Source organism: Ahaetulla prasina, chromosome 1 (assembly GCF_028640845.1).
Source record: "Ahaetulla prasina isolate Xishuangbanna chromosome 1, ASM2864084v1, whole genome shotgun sequence".
NCBI classification, from domain to species: domain Eukaryota; kingdom Metazoa; phylum Chordata; class Lepidosauria; order Squamata; family Colubridae; genus Ahaetulla; species Ahaetulla prasina.
Genome location: NC_080539.1, coordinates 108,813,853 through 108,829,992, shown reverse-complemented (window position 1 = coordinate 108,829,992; position 16,140 = coordinate 108,813,853). Strand labels below are relative to the sequence as shown.

Genomic DNA, 16,140 nt, shown 5'->3' with positions numbered 1-16,140 from the left:
CGGACCCCCCCAAATTTAACTCAAGATTTAAATCAAAACATTTCTTAAGCCTTTGCAGACCCCCTGTGATGGCATTGCTGCCCTCCCAGAGTCTGTGGACCACAGGCTGAACCACTGCCTAATGGTATTTATTTTTTCACCTGACCTACTTGAAGGACTGGCATCAACTTTGAAAGCCACCAATCCAGAGATGAAATGTAAAATTTGTTACTACCTGTTCTGTGGGCGTGGCTTGGTGGTGGTGGGGGTAATGTGACTGGGTGGGCATGGCCAACTTTTTTTTTTTACTTTTAAATATATTTTCTACAACCTCTTCGGCCGAAGAGCTTGTAGAAAACATGCTTTTTTTTTTTTTATTACTTTTTTTGCAACAAACAAACAAAAAGAAAATACATTATTACACCCTTGTGCTATACATAAAAGGAAGATTTGGGTCTTCGGATATATCCTCATGATTGCCAAAATCCACGTTCTCGAGGTACAGGTACTGAAGCGTCCAATGTTCCAAGCGCAAAGTCCACAAATGGTTTCCAAGTCTTCCAAAAAATATCTTCTTTATACACACCACTTCTAATTTTAATATCACATGTCATTTTATCATTTAAAGCTAATTTCCACATTTCAGAATTCCACTCTTCTATTCTAAAAATCACATCTAGTTTCCAATATCTAGCTATTATAATTCTACCTATTATAATCATAATTCTAATCAATTCTTTTTCATATTTTGTTAATTCTATTTCCTTAATTACCAACAATAATATAGTTTCCACTCTCAATGTTATTACTTTCCCCATCATTTCAAATATCATTTTCTCCAATTGTTGCCAAAACTTTTTAACCTTATCACAATTATACCACATATGTTCATAAGTCCCCAATTCCATCTCACATCTCCAACATTTTAAATGGATAAATGGAAAACATGCTTTTAAAGGGTTGCCTGAGTTGCCTGATCGCCAGAACCTTTTAAAAGCATTTTTTTACAACCTCTTCAGCCGAAAAAATACTTTTAAAGGGTTCTGACAATCTCAGCTGATCCACGTGATCATCAGAGGCTTTTTTTTTAAGTTTTAAAAGCATTTTTTTGGCCAAAGATGATTGCATGGCTCAGCTGGGGCAGGGAGGGGGGGCAGGGATTTTTGCTACTGATTCTCCGAACCACCTGCCGCCATCACTACTGGATTGGGAGATCCAGTCTGAACCGGGAGCATTTCATCCCTGCACCAATCCAAGGTGATCTTTTAACATTCCTTTCCAGGATTTGACAATACATTCCATGACAATCTGTTTAGCAACCAAGAGTAACCTAAGCTGGATGGCATTTACAATTATGTGGATATACAGTTGTCCCAAAGTTGTACTAAAAGACATCCTCAACAATTCCTAATCAAATTGGAGCCACTGTTTGCAGTTGAGTTCCAACAAGCTTCAGCCATAGATTATCTATGTTTTAATATTTTCTTAATCACTTTGATAAAGATGTGGAAGGGAGGTTTATTTTCAGATGATGCAAAATTAGATGGGATTTTGAGAAAGAGATTTCAGGGATGCTTGATAGGTTAGACAGGTTGAAAAATAATATAATGAAATAGACAACAGAAACTTATGCACTTGGAAGACAAAAATTGCATGCATGTATTATGGATAGAGATGCCTGGCTTGGTAATATTATTTATTAAAAAGTTTTTAGAATAGTTGATTGCAAACTGAATATTATTCAGCAGTGTAATATGGCAACAAAAAAGACAAATTTAATTCTATTATATAAAGTATAAAAGTGTAATTTCCAAATAATTGGAATTAATAGTTAAAGTATTCTGCATTGGTCAGACTCCATTTAAATGCTGGATCCATTTCTAGCCACCAAATTTTAATATGTTTCCGCTACATAGTTCTTCTGAAATGCAGATAAGGGTGATTTACAGCTAGTAACTAATATGATGAAGAAGACTAGAAGAACTTTGAGAAGACTCAAGTGTCTGAAACTTAAGATTTATTCTGAATTATTCCAGAGAGCATTTGAAAGTTTCTTGAAAAATTTCAAAGCCTTTATTGTCATTTTACATCATGTATACAATGAAATTGGTTTAGCCTCTACTGTTGGAGTCCATACAAGACATAGACAACTGTCAGAGTATGACTATTCATAAACTGGAATAGATCAGCCAGTGAATAGGCATAGCAACTAAGTCAGCCAAACTAAGTCAGTTTGGGAGCTGAGGCAGACTGGAACCAGGGTGTGTCTTAGTCTGCAGCTTCTGAGTCTGTGCAGAGAAATTGAAACTGGAAAGAGCCTGGGTGTGGCTCTGTGTTAAGCTCTGAAGGTGCAAACTAGTCTGCTCTGCTGAAATGAAATTAACTGTTCTCTCCTGCCTTGTGTTTTGGTTGTAACTGCTACTTCATTGAAGAATCATCAACTATTGGTATTGTAAATACTTCATCTGTTATTATGTATATAAAGAAGTTAATGAATCAGCTGAATCAGTTTATCTGTGTGTGCTTCTGGATTTGATTTTTGTAAGAAACTCTGACAACAGTCAAATTTGTTCTGATTTATTCCAGACAGGACAACGAATAGTAATTTAATATTAAAGGGCAGATTCTGGTTGAAAGATAACAAAAACTTTGTAAGAGCAGTTTGATGGTGGAATCCATTACCCAAAGGAATAATGGCTTTTCCTTGAATGTCTTCAAGTGTGGATTCTAGAGTAATCTGGATTTCTGCACTGAGCAAGGGGGTAGATATGATGGCATTTCCAACTCTATGATTGTTCAACTAACTGGCAAGATATAAATTTAAATCCCTATTCAGGCATGGAGCTCTCCATGTTTTTGGCTCTGTTATTCTTTCTCAGTGCTGTGTGGACAAAATCAGGGAAGATTCCTTGTCATTTATGTAGATTGGTATTCCAGAGAGAAATGATATTGGGAATATTCCAGAGAAGTAAGATATAGCATAAATGCAATACATAAAAATGTTTTATTACTGTTTGATTTTAAATTCTGGCTTGCTCCCCATAGGAAAGACACCTTATCATAATTGTAAGGTATTGCTAATTATTAAAATATATGGAACAAAGCTAAGGCTGCAGTTTTACTCATCTGATTATAATATATGGTATAATGAACAATCTTGACTTCTAACTATAGTAAAGGATTTTTATACAAAAAATAATATGACATTGTGCATAATGCCTCTTAAAACACTGTTTATAGTGAAGACAGAGGCTATAATTTGTATCTTGAATTAGTTTGTCAAAATGGTGACAATGGACTGAGTTCTCTATATTTCCAGGTCTTCTTAATCGTGCTCTTGGAAGAGGCCAATGTCAGAGGTTTTTCTTTATTTAAGAGTTCAGGGTTTAAACTGAACCAGGATAAGAGAAACTGATCATCTCTAATTAAATGATATACCTTGTAACGTACTGTAGTTTTTTATTGCAGAGAGAAAAAAGGACAGACGAAAAAAACCAAAGAGAGAAGAAAGCAAAGAAACCAGTCAGGAAAACAGAGGCCAAGAATCCAGAAGGCAGGGCAGAGATCCAGAGAAAAAAAACAAAATGCAACCGAAGAAGAGAAGAAGCCAGAATAAACAGCAGAAACTAGTTGCCATCAGCACTGCACACTAACCGCCTTACACCACTGTTTAAGACTATTGCTGCTGCTATTACCACCAGACTGCCAGGGTCAGTGTTCTCCAATTATCACCAATAGACAATATTACAAGTTATACTTAAACAACATTCCAATACTTACTATATTCTTCATGCCGTCACAGTTTAATCGGAAGACTGACATGAAGCAAGATTTTGTTTAGTTTTTTTTTTTTTTCTTTAAATGGGATACGTTCAACTTTATATTACATTCTTCCATGCATCTCTTAAAGAGTGTCTCAGCAGTTGGCACTGCCTGGTTGATCTTGTCAGGCTTGGAAGCTCAGCAGGGTGCGGCCTAGCTAAGTTCTACAAGATTTGGCAAAGTGGTTAGCAAAACTGGGAAGTCATAAAAAAAAAATCCCAGATGAAGGGAATGGTAAACCAATTTCGTACTCTCGCTGAGGAAGCTACGTGGATGTGTCCCTGAAGTCACCAGGAATCAAGTGGATTCAAAGAGACTTTAGCTTTTATCTCTAAGGGTCAATTTAGAAGCTTGTATATAATTATCAATATGGTATCAGGTATAACAATATATTGGATGACTACTTTTTCTTCTGTAAAGTATTTTTTCAACCATTCTTTATGAAGCAAAAAATGCCTAAGGTAAAAGATACAGTATCCCTAGATGCAACATTACAGTATATATGTTGCATAAAGAGAAGGAAGAAGAAAATGTTTTAAGAACTGAATATTCAATACTGCAGTCTTATCAGAATTACGTTCACTGGATTTTGCCACAGGTTCATATTTGAAATTCCAGACTGAAGAACTCCAAGGCTCTGAAGCAAAGGCACAAAAGAAATGGAAGCCTCAGTAAACATATTGCAAAGACAAGCGTTAGATAGCACTATTATTTGCAAGATAGCAGAATATTTTCTGTCAAAACCTTGGTAATACAGTTGTTCTATGCTTTGTATCATTCTTGTAACTGAAATGTTCCAGTGACTGACAAATCATATGGGGGGGGGGAAAGCAAAACACTGAGATAATAAAGAACAGAGACGGGAGATCACACAAATTGGACATTTGCACTGATGACTTTTTCATCCCTCTTGTAATTGAACATTGTCACACAGTCTGCTTTGTAAATGGAGAAAAGTATGCTGTTCTTTAGAAATGTTTTATCTAATAAACTAAGGCCACTTTACCAAATATAAAAGGAAAATATCCAATTAACTCCTCTTGCTGATGGAGTGATGGAATGGCAGAACAGGCACAATGGCGGTTATCATGCTATCAGCAGAGTGGGAAAGAATTCTTTAGGGTTGAACAAAGAATAAAATATTCATACACTATATCTGAATTTACAGAGTTTCCACAAGCAGAAGAACAATATCACTCATTTTTTCTTCTCTCACATTCAGTGAGTGCCAAGGTTGAGTTTATTCACTATGGACACAAACATGCTGTAACATTTTTCTGGTCTGTTTTCATAACATGGCCTTTCTCGGTTCCTCAACCCATTCCCGAGGCAGCCTTGAATCGTTGTTAATGGTACTCACTAGAGTGTGGTTATCATATCTCTCTTATCTTGACAGAGCTTTGCAGGGAATACAATTTGCCTGACTATTTTGTCAGCAAGGTCTACCAGTTGACCTTAGGCTAATATTTGCATGTGTTCTTCCCCTGATTCCCAGAAACTGTCTTCAAGGGCTGATGTGCTTTGGGCAGCAGAGCAGTCTGGTTCTTTAAAATTGGGTTCCCCGCATCCCCATTTCTGCCAGATCTCTGAGTCAATCCCTCATTCTGCTTCTTGGAGCACCCTTAAACAGCAGCTAGCCTATGGTAGTGGCAGGATAGCTATCTGTGCTGCTTCATGGTACAGTCCCCCTCATATCTGTGAACTGTCATTCAGGCAAGTTGCTTTAGAACACTTTTTCTGAAATAACTCAATCTGCCGATGATCGCTCACCTACTGAACATGAGTTTAGCACTCTTCTAGAATAGCATTAAATCTGCCTCGTTTCATCCAGATACGGGTTTAGCAGACAACAGCACTGAACTCATCTCAAAAAGGAGTAATCTTTCACTTCCTTTTCAAAAGCACAGAGACAAAACACTTACAAAATACTTACTGGTCTGACCACTATCAAATCTGCCTCCTTCCCAATCTTAGCCCACATTGACTTGCACAGGGGACTCCAACAATGTGCCTTGTACATTGTGAATAAGTGTCAGCCATCTGAGGTAGATCAAGTCAGGAAACAAACCACCACAAGAACACTAGAACTCTATTTTATTTAGACCATAATAATAGAATCTTGAAAGCCTGATACAATTTCTCTTTCCTTCCCTCTTATACCTCAGAGTGTTCAGGTAGGCCAGTCCCAAGTTTCTCCCTCAGATGCTACTGTCTATTTATTCCTGTACAATAACAGCAGCTTCATTTGTTGGCATCACACCTGCATCAAAATATTAAGGACGGCAGATTGTATGCCAGTACAAAGACAGATTGGTTACACTTCAACCATGAGAAAGAACCCTAAACAAGCTATGGACAAAACAATTCTCAGAATAGAATTATCATAAATTAGGAAATTAAATTCAATTAATTGTTAATATTATTTTATTTTGTGAAAGGCCATTTATTTATTTTTCCTCACAAGCTATAGGGCAGCAGATAGGAAATTGTTTTTGAATATAGCAAATCAATTGTTTTCTGTCAACTAAAAACTGACCAGGATTTCTCTTAAGATGATCAGATTTTGCAGTGTTGTTGAATGAAATGTCAACAGTTCCTTTTTAATCTAACCATATTTTCAGCTGTACAACAAAGCTAGCACCTATTCACGCTCTAGCCTAGAGCATACCCTTCAAGTTGAAGTATCTTGTTTCAAAAACTGTATTACTAACTTTAATAATGATACAGTTGATTTGGATACCCACATTTCCTTTTCTTCCCACTTCAGTTTAAGTACGAAGGTCAAGCGGCTTTGGGAATTACCTGATATTTGGCTTCCATACTATTACACACAAATAATTTCCTAGTTAAATTAACTTAAGTCTTGAACTTGAATGAGTTCACTCTGATGATTAGGACTTGGCTTTTTCTTATCCTTGCCCTAAAATGTTAAGCATGAATGAGATTTTATAGCCTGGCTGGATGCCAACATTCATCCACCTGACTCAGAAAATCTTCCCCACCCTTCATTTTCAGCATGTGATTTATGCTTCTCATATTGGAGAAGAGATAGTTGCCTTGGCATGACACTAATGATGATTATGATTAACAATTTCTAAAAAGAAGTGCAAAGAGATTTCTTACTAGTGATGTCAACTATCACGCTGCCATTGCCCAGGGCTACATTTGTTAATTAATAGCAGGAGACAGAACACTGCTGATTAATGCATGACTTGGGTGCAAAAAATAATAATAATGGCATCTTAAATGTCTCAAAGATGCTTTTTCAAAAGGCAACTGGACTATGTTCCTTTCTGGAGAAAGACATTTTACCTCTCCTCCAAGAAGCTTCTTCAGTTCTGAAGAACTGAAAAAACACCCTAGTACAGTTGCCTTTTGAAAAAACACCTTTTGAGATAACCATGACCTGGATGACTGAGAATCTCCATAGGCTTGTTATCATATAGCACTACCAAAGAGTCTGCATCCCTAGAGATATTCCAGCTGCAATGTCTGTAATTGGAAAATGGGCATAAAAGTAATATTATTAATATTAATGTTATAAACATGTATTAAAATCTTAATTTTAATAACTCAATGTTGCTTTTTCATAGGATTTGGCATTTTCTAGTAACTAACCATTGTTTCTTCCATCTCATTTATGGCAACTGTGAATTCCCTAGAGTGGAAGCATGTAATGTACAAACTTGGAAGCCACTGATTTAAATAATAAGGAAGATTTGTATGCTACAGTCCTTTTGTAATTATTTCCCCCACTAAAAACCAAACAGGTAGAACAGCAATACTATTACTGGCAAGAGGGGGATACCAGCATTTTTAATTAATTTCATTCATTTTAGTGGGATTTTTAAAACCTGTATAGGTGTGCTAAAACTGCCAAAGCTGTGCAACCCCTTAGCTAATTTGTGATGGCACTATTTGGTTTGTTCTACAGACTGGTGTTAGAAAGTTCACAAAGCCTACGGTTTCCCTAATTCAAGCTAAAACTGGGAAAAGATTTTAAAAACAGCACTAACATCTGTTCCTATAAATTTAAAGTACCAGCTCCACTTCTACAGTATTGTATGGGTGATTAGAAATGGAAATAATTATATGCATCAACATATTCTTCAAATTCTTAATATACTAGGACAATTAAATTTGAACAATAAAATGATGGACTTAATTTTCCAAGGAATATTTTATAATTGCTGTTGTTTATCATACTTCCTAGGGAAGCTGGATATTGCAGTTCAGCAATATGTTGAGACGCCTGAAAATTGTGGAGAATGACAGCTAAGTTGTTGTGCTGTTTTGTTTTTCAGAATTGATTATTCTAGAATATTGAGAATTATGACTGAAAGAGGAAGTTGATATGTCTCCAAATTAACACATGAATCAGTGTGTGTGACATTGTAGACATAAGGGATAATAAATTATGTTGATAATTATTTCCATTTTTATCTATCCATGCAACCCTGTGGAATTGGAGCTGGTACTTAAATTATATAGGAACAGATATTAATGCTCTTTATCTCTGTCGTTCCACTGTTGTTGAAACTATGTTATGCATCAGATTGTTTTTTTCTTTTTGCTTGTTATATTCTGCAAAGGGCCTTATACTTGATACATGAATACGTATATTGCTATGTAAACCTCCATTAAATAATGCCTAATGTGTGTGCCCTAATCTACTGATTAAAAATTCTTCTGATGCCATATTATTTGTTCTTCCAACAACAGTGGAAAGGAAGAGATAAAGGAGATTACAGCCAAGATGATGTGATTAAAAATAAGCTGATTCAAATGTTAATTTTGCCATATTATTTGTATGAACCAATTGCCATCAAAAAGGCTTAATGCAGCTTTCTACGTATTTTTACCTATTGGCTCCATACACAGGAGAGACAATGTCTTGATCATCAGACCAGTTCTGCCTCAAACATCAGCAGATCAATTGGCTGTCTTTGTTATTAGTTCCCAAAGAAATAGCAATGACAATAAGACTTGCTATTATAGACTCTGCAATTTTAGGCCATATATGAGAACTCAAAAGGTTATATGTTATTAATTTTGTCAACTTAGATCAGCTGCAAAGCCAAAGGAATACAAAACCAACTGAAAATTAAAACCTTAAACATGACTGGCTTCCAAAGACAGCATTTTGTGTCCCAAGCTTTACAGCAAACAATATGCCAAATACAGGACAGAGTTCTACTTTGTCGTTATGCCCTAGAAACATTACTTTAGTGCCAAAATCATCATATTTCATCACTATCACCAAATACAGATTAGTAAGGATATAAGGACAAAACAATTACCGCCTATTAAGGACAGAATAATGGACAGCAGTCCATTTCTATCAATGCCTGTGATGAATTCTTCATGATATATTAATTTTATACAGTAAATACAAAGGGAAAAAATAATTAAGGTTTCTTGTCCTATTGTGCAATATACTGCATATGCATGAGTGCATCCTAATTAGTCCCACTGAATCAATGTTACAAATAGACAGAGAGCTTAAAAACAACCTCAGAAATAGCCACATAAAAATGTTTCTCATTTTTAATTATAACCAATATAACTGACAAAACATCATCGTCATGGTTACATGTCACACTATTACTTTTAAAAAAACAAAAGCCAGTGGAATGTCAAGGAAATGAATGGACCAAGTAGCCCTGGATACTTTTTAATAATAGTCATTGTTGGCAATTCTTGAAAAGAAAGTCTCGGATGCTTTGCTTCTTGCTGACTTTGCTAACCTGCCTTTGATTCCCTTTGGACAAAACTCTCCAGCTTTTATGTCACTAGACATCTGAAGTGTTATATAGGACTCCAGAGACTGAAACTGCCATTTCTAATTAGGATTTCAAGATTTATTTTGGTAATCAAAAGATTTCATCAGACTCTTTTTTTTTTTAGAAACACCATGTCTTATAATTCTTTTCTAAAGAGTGCAAATATGTTTTTAACAACTTAATAAGGTTTTTTTTAAATGCACTCTTCTTTTTATATCTGCATTTAAAAAAATAATAATTAGACATGTTCATGGAAGTTAGCCTATTAGCGATTTAGTAACAAAATCTTTATGAAATGATTTTGAAAATTCATGCAGCAACCATAAATTTTAGATTTCCATGGGCACTGGAATTTTCAAGCTAACCCACTGATCTGCAGTGATATATAAAATAAAAATAGACAGAGATGGAAAGTGGAGATGCAGGTAAGGAAACAAGCTAAAAGTTCAGAGATCAGGGACAAAGGGAGGTGCTACAGGAAAAAAAAATAGTACAGAAAAGGACCATAAAGCATGTAGTACCATAGAGGATGAAGCGGACACATAAATTAGAAAAAATCCAATCCAATCAGAACAGTCAGCATAAGACAGGAGATAGAATAGAATAACATAGTTGGAAGGGACCTTGGAGGTCTTCTAGTTCAACCCCCTGCTTAGGCAGGAAACCCTATACCACTTCAGACAAATGGTTATCTAATATCTTCTTAAAAACTTCCAGTGTTAGTAATGGAACCAATGAGAAAACAATACAGGGGATATTGCAGTCAATGTGAAAGACCAAATAGCCTGCCCACTCAACCCTTGTCTGAGCCCAAGGCCTGGGGGAAGAGCCAGGTTTTCATGACCTTCCAGAAGCACAGATATATCAAATGTCAGGTAGGAAGAGTTCGGGTGGCTAAGAGCTTGATACCTCCAAGATTGCAAGAGGTGATAACATTTAAGGGAGCTCACCCACACTATTTAACTGAGTAGGATGGCAAGATGGAGAGATGGTCTCACAAATAACCTGGTCATGTGCCATGTAGGGCTTTAAAGATGATAACTTGCACCTTGAATTGTACCTGGAAACCACGCGAGAGCCAGTATAGTTCACACTGTACTGACATAACTCATGTGAGCCATGGAACACGCAAAACTACGCAGCCACTAATTTCTAAACCAAATTATCTTCAAGAACAGCTCTGTGTAGAGCACATTGCAGTAATCCAAATCAAAGGTGACTAAAGCATGAGTGATTGTGAGCAAGGATCCCTTATTTAGATCCCTTTAGTGCTTTACAGCACTGTAATAAAACATGTATATTTGTAAAAATGGCTATTCTATTTGCTTCCATGGTATGTAAAGTGGTAAAGATGGTGAATGCAGTGTTGGAAAACAAAGATATTTGTAAAACGGAGCCTTTTTTAAATGGAGGGAATTAAAGAAGCAGCAGATCTTGGAGTCCTAGTTTATTTATTTATTTATTTATTTATTTTTCAAATTTATATACCGCCCTATCTCCCTAAGGACTCAGGGCGGTTCACAGGCAGTTAAAATACATATAAATACAAATTAAAAAACAACAATTAAAAAACTTATTCTGTTACGTTCTGGAAGTAACGAGGCTGGAGACCAGGGTAGTGACAACAGCTCTTTAATATATGGTGAACCCAGCAACAGGCTGGGGGAAAAACCTCTCCTTTTATACAGTTCTGCTGGAGGCTTCGTCCAATCAGCAACGTGCTGATTTCCCGCTCAAATATTTAAAGTCACAAACATAAATACATAACACTCCTCCCCTCCCAGAAAACACTTTGCCTCTATTTACATTTTATTTACATGTTATTTTTCGACGTAGTCACGCAAATAACCTGGGCGTCTCCTAGTTCTTTCAGACCTGCGCGGTTCAGTCCTGGGTGGTGTTTTGAGCTGTTCGGAGGGTCTGTTTTCTCCTCCCAGCTCTTTCTCTAAGCCATCTGGCCCTGGATTATTTACAGATTCTTTTTCTTGGCCATCTGGCCCTGGATTACTTTTGTCATTTTCCTGCTGTTTCCCTCTGGAACTAGATGGCGTCGCTGGACCTCCGGGACCTCAGCTAAGTCTTGCGCCTCCCCCGGGTCATTGTCAGCTGTGGGTTCAAATAAGGAGGGGTCATAATTTATTTCTTGTGGCTTAGGTTGTTCAGTTATTCGTCTCCTTATCTGATCTATGTGGCGCCTCCATACTCGGTTGTCTTGTAATTCGACCAAGTATGACTTTGGGCCGGTTGCTTTTATTATTTGTCCTGCGAGCCAACTCGGGCCGTCCCATAGTTGGGGGCCCTCACCCGGTCGCCTATGCCCAATTCCCTTGTTTTGTCTATTTCCCCCTTGTAACCCTCTGGTGTGTAATGGGGACTCAAGCGGTCAAGTGGGCACCGGAGTTTCCGTCCCATCAATAGTTCGGCTGGGCTTCTGCCTGTAGCAGTGCTTGGGGTTCTGTGCTGAACGGCCAGAAAGAAGTCTATCTTTGTTTGCCAGTCACCTGGCTAGAGCCTGGACAATGCCTCCTTAGCGCCCGGACGGAACGCCTGCAAGGCCATTCGACGCAGGGTGGAAAGGCGCAGAGAGGGCATGTCGGATGCCCTCCTCTGCCAGGTATTCTTCAAACTGGGCTGCCGTGAATTGCGGCCCGTTGTCGGACACCAGAGTGTCAGGCAACCCGTGAGTTGCGAATAGGTGGCGCAGGGCTGCGATTACTGCCTCGGCCGTGGTGGATTTCATGAGTATGATCTCCAACCATTTAGAGAATGCATCGACAACCACTAGGAAAGTTTGGCCATGGAAAGGGCCAGCAAAATCAATGTGGATTCTTGACCAGGGCCCTTGGGGTTTTCCCATTCCTGACTGGGGCCGTTGGGGTAGAGGTCTGGACTCTTGGCAAGCCTGGCATTTCCCTACCCTCTCAGCAATCTCTGAATCCATGAGTGGCCACCACATAGCTTCTTGCTAGCCCCTTCATCCTTACGATCCCTGGGTGGCCCTCGTGGAGGAGGTCCAATACCTTTCCCTTAATTTATCAGGAATTATTACACGATCACCCCATAACAGGCACCCCTTGAGCCGAGAGCTCATCCCTTTTTAACAAACTCCTTAAAGCGTTCGCCCGGCGCAGCGGCCACCCTCTTGTACCCAACCGGTACAGTCCTTAACATAATGTCGGTATGATGCCGAGCCACTTCCTTAGATGTGACTGGGCCAGAGTCCAAAGAGTCAATAAGCAGGATGGGCGTCCCGGCGTGGGGTCTTCGATGGCCCCTGGCAGTGGGCATCTGCTTAACGCGCCTGCATGCCCCACTTCTTTCCTGGTCGATGCTGCAGCTTGTACGAATAAGCGGCTAAGAAAATAGTCCATCGGGTCAAGCGTGGCGAAAGTGCCACAGGCGTTGGGCGGTCGCCAGCCAGTATCCCTAGTAGCGGTCTGTGGTCAGTCACGATTTCAAAATCCGCCCAAAGACATATTCGTGGAATTTTTAACCCCTGACACAATGGCTAGTGCTTCTTTATCTAATTGGCTGTAGTTCCTCTCTGGGAGGACATCGTTCTAGAGTAAAAGCTATAGGGGCTTCTGTGCCGTTTGAAGTCTATGGCTGAGTACAGCCCCACCCCATAAGGGAGGCATCGCAAACCAGCACTAGGGGCAATGAGTTGTGATATTGGATGAGCAGGCTATCACTTGAGAGCAGGTTCTTTACTGCTTCAAAAGCCCTATTTTCCGACTTTCCCCAAGACCAAACAGTATTTTTCCTAAGAGCCTATGCAGCGGTTCCATAGCAGTTGCTTTGTTCTTTAAAAGACCGCGTAAAATTCACTAACCCCAGGAATGCCTGCAGCTCTGCTTTGTTTTTGGGCGCTGGAGCCTTCTAATTGCCTTGACCTTGCTCTCAGTAGGGTGAATTCCTTTCTTGTCTATCCGTAGCCCAAGAAATCGACGGATTCGACCCCTATCTGGCATTTGTTTACCTTGACCTTTAATCCGGCTGTCCGGAAAATGCCCAAAACCTTTCTTAAACGCTCCCCCAATTCCTCTATGTTTTCCCCTGAAATCAGGACATCATCGAAGTAGGGAACTACCCCTGGGAGCCCCTGCAGAAGTCGTTCCATTAGGTTTTGGAACAGCCCTGGTGCCACACTCACCCCAAATTGCAATCGGGTGCACTTGAAGGCCCCCCTGTGCGTTACAATCGTGTGGGCTTCGGGTGTGCGGGCGCTCACGGGCAGTTGTTGGTAGGCTTGGGCCAAGTCTAACTTTGCAAAGACTTGCCCTTGCCCCAAAGAGTGCAATAAGTGTTGCACCACGGAACCGGTAAGCGCTTTCCTGTAAGGCTTTGTTAAGCGTCGCCTTGTAGTCAGCGCAAATTCTAATTGACCCGTCTGGTTTTATTGGGGTGACGATTGGCGTCTCCCACTTTGCGTGATCGACTGGCACCAAAATCCCCTGATTTATGAGCTTATCTAGCTCCTTATCGATTTTTGGTTTTAGGGCAAAAGGGACTCTTCTCGTCTTTAGCCTAATGGGGGCTACCTGGGGTCTAAGTTGAAGGAAATAGGGGTCCCCTTGTACTTGCCCAGGCAGTCCTTGAAGACATCTTCGAACTCGTTAAAGAGAATGTCTTTCAGGTTACAGTCACTTCTGTAGATGCCAGTCACTCCCATGCCCAGGGCACGAAACCAGTCTAGTCCCAACAGACTGGGCAGGGTTCCGTCAACGATCGTGATGGGCAGGGTCTTCTTATGTGGTCCGTACTCGACTCGGACGGAGGTGGTCCCTCGAACAGGGATGCGATTCCCCTGGTAGTCATGGATTCGCAGCCGTTGTGCTTGCAGGTGGCGCTTCGCGACTGACGGCAGTGACTTCGCCAAAGTGTCCCAGGACATGATGGTGATCGCTGATCCCGTGTCTACTTCGAGCCGGCACCGTACCCCCTCTATTTTTGGTCTGGTGAAGATCTTCTTCTCCACTCGGGTCGAGGCGCGGCCTATGACCACAGTTGTTTGGTTGGAATCCGCGCCTTTTTTGTTTGAGCCAATCGCGGGTCGCCTTGCCGATTCCGCGCTCTGATTGGCCGATTTGAATTTTCGGCGGGAAGGTTGGGCCGCTCGACAAACTTGAGCTAGGTGCCCCTTCTTTCCGCACCGCCGACATGTCGCGTCCTTAAATTTGCAGCGTTGGCGCTGGTGTTGACCACCGCAGCTTCCGCACTCGTCTCGGTCCCCTTTGTCGCGTTTCTCGGTTCTGCAGACCCCTTCCTCATCTTCACCGTCGGATTCGGTCTGAACCTCCTCCTGGTGCACTGGGGTTGCCTTCGCGCTTTGGTGGGACCGGCTTTTGCAGTGTCTCCGCCGCTTGGGTGGACATTTCATGTGCTCTGGCTTCGTCCAGAGCGTTGGCCAGCGTCAGGTTGCTCATTGCTAGCAGCCGTCGCCGCAAACGGATGTCTGACCTCGGATGAGTTGCTCGAGGAGCACCTCGCCCAGGTCGCGGTATCCGCAGTCCTTGGACGCTTCTTAGGGCGGCCATGTAGTCACCGATGGATTCGCCTCCATCTGCCTTCGCCTCCGAATTCAAACCGCCGCACGTATTTGGACGGCGTTGGCGCGAAATGGTTTTTAGTAAAGTCTGTAGAGTTGGCCACGACACCGATTGTATCGGCGTTGGCTCTGCCAGGGCTTCCGCGATATCAATGACCTCCGGACCACAGTGGCTTAAGAAATAAGCCCTTTTCGGTTATCTGGAACTCCTTGCAGTTCGTTGGCTTCTAGAAAGCTTTCAAACGGGTCATATCGTTCCCCATTTCTCTTAGCCGGGTCAAACGGTGCGGGCGGAGTGTAACTGGCCATCTCCGCTTTTCTGCCCTGTGTTTGCTGGGTTCGGGTCTGTCGTGCTTCAGCTCGGTTCTGGTTCTCCTAGCCTCGAAATCCCACCTTCGTCGCCAGTGTTACGTTCTGGAAGTAACGAGGCTGGAGACCAGGGTAGTGACAACAGCTCTTTAATATATGGTGAACCCAGCAACAGGCTGGGGGAAAAACCTCTCCTTTTATACAGTTCTGCTGCCGAATTTAAAAAACAATATAAATAATAAAAAAACCCTTAAAACCAATAACTTTAAAATCTAATCCAGTCCCGCGCAGATGAATAAGTGCGTTTTAAGCTCGCGACGAAAGGTTCGGAGGTCCGGAAGTTGACGAAGTCCTGGGGGAGTTCGTTCCAGAGGGTGGGAGCCCACACAGAGAAGGCCCTTCCTGGGTGTCGCCAGACGGCACTGCCTAGCTGACGGCACCTGAGGAGTCCCTCTGTGAGAGCGCACGGTCGGTGAGAGGTATTTGGTAGCAGTAGGCGGTCCCGTAAATAGCCTGGCCCTATGCCATGGAGCGCTTTAAAGATTGTCACCAACACCTTGAAGCGCACCCGGAAGGCCACAGGTAGCCAGTGCAGTCTGCGCAGGATAGGTGTAACACGGGGGCCCGAGGCTCCTCTATCACCCGCGCAGCCGTTCTGGACCAACTGAAGCCTCCGGATGCCCCTCAAGGGAGCCCCAT

General features: G+C 41.1%; 1 protein-coding gene across 1 annotated transcript in view; it reads left to right on the top strand.

Annotated features, from left to right (window-relative positions):
- Positions 1-7,481, top strand: part of RSPO3 (R-spondin 3) — a 75,567-nt gene extending 68,086 nt beyond the window's left edge. Inside the window, exon 5 of the mRNA XM_058172256.1 lies at positions 3,448-7,481. Within this exon, the coding sequence (XP_058028239.1) occupies positions 3,448-3,632 (185 nt within the window). The 3' untranslated portion in view covers positions 3,633-7,481. The remainder of the gene's footprint in view (positions 1-3,447) is intronic.
- Positions 7,482-16,140: the final 8,659 nt, after the last annotated feature.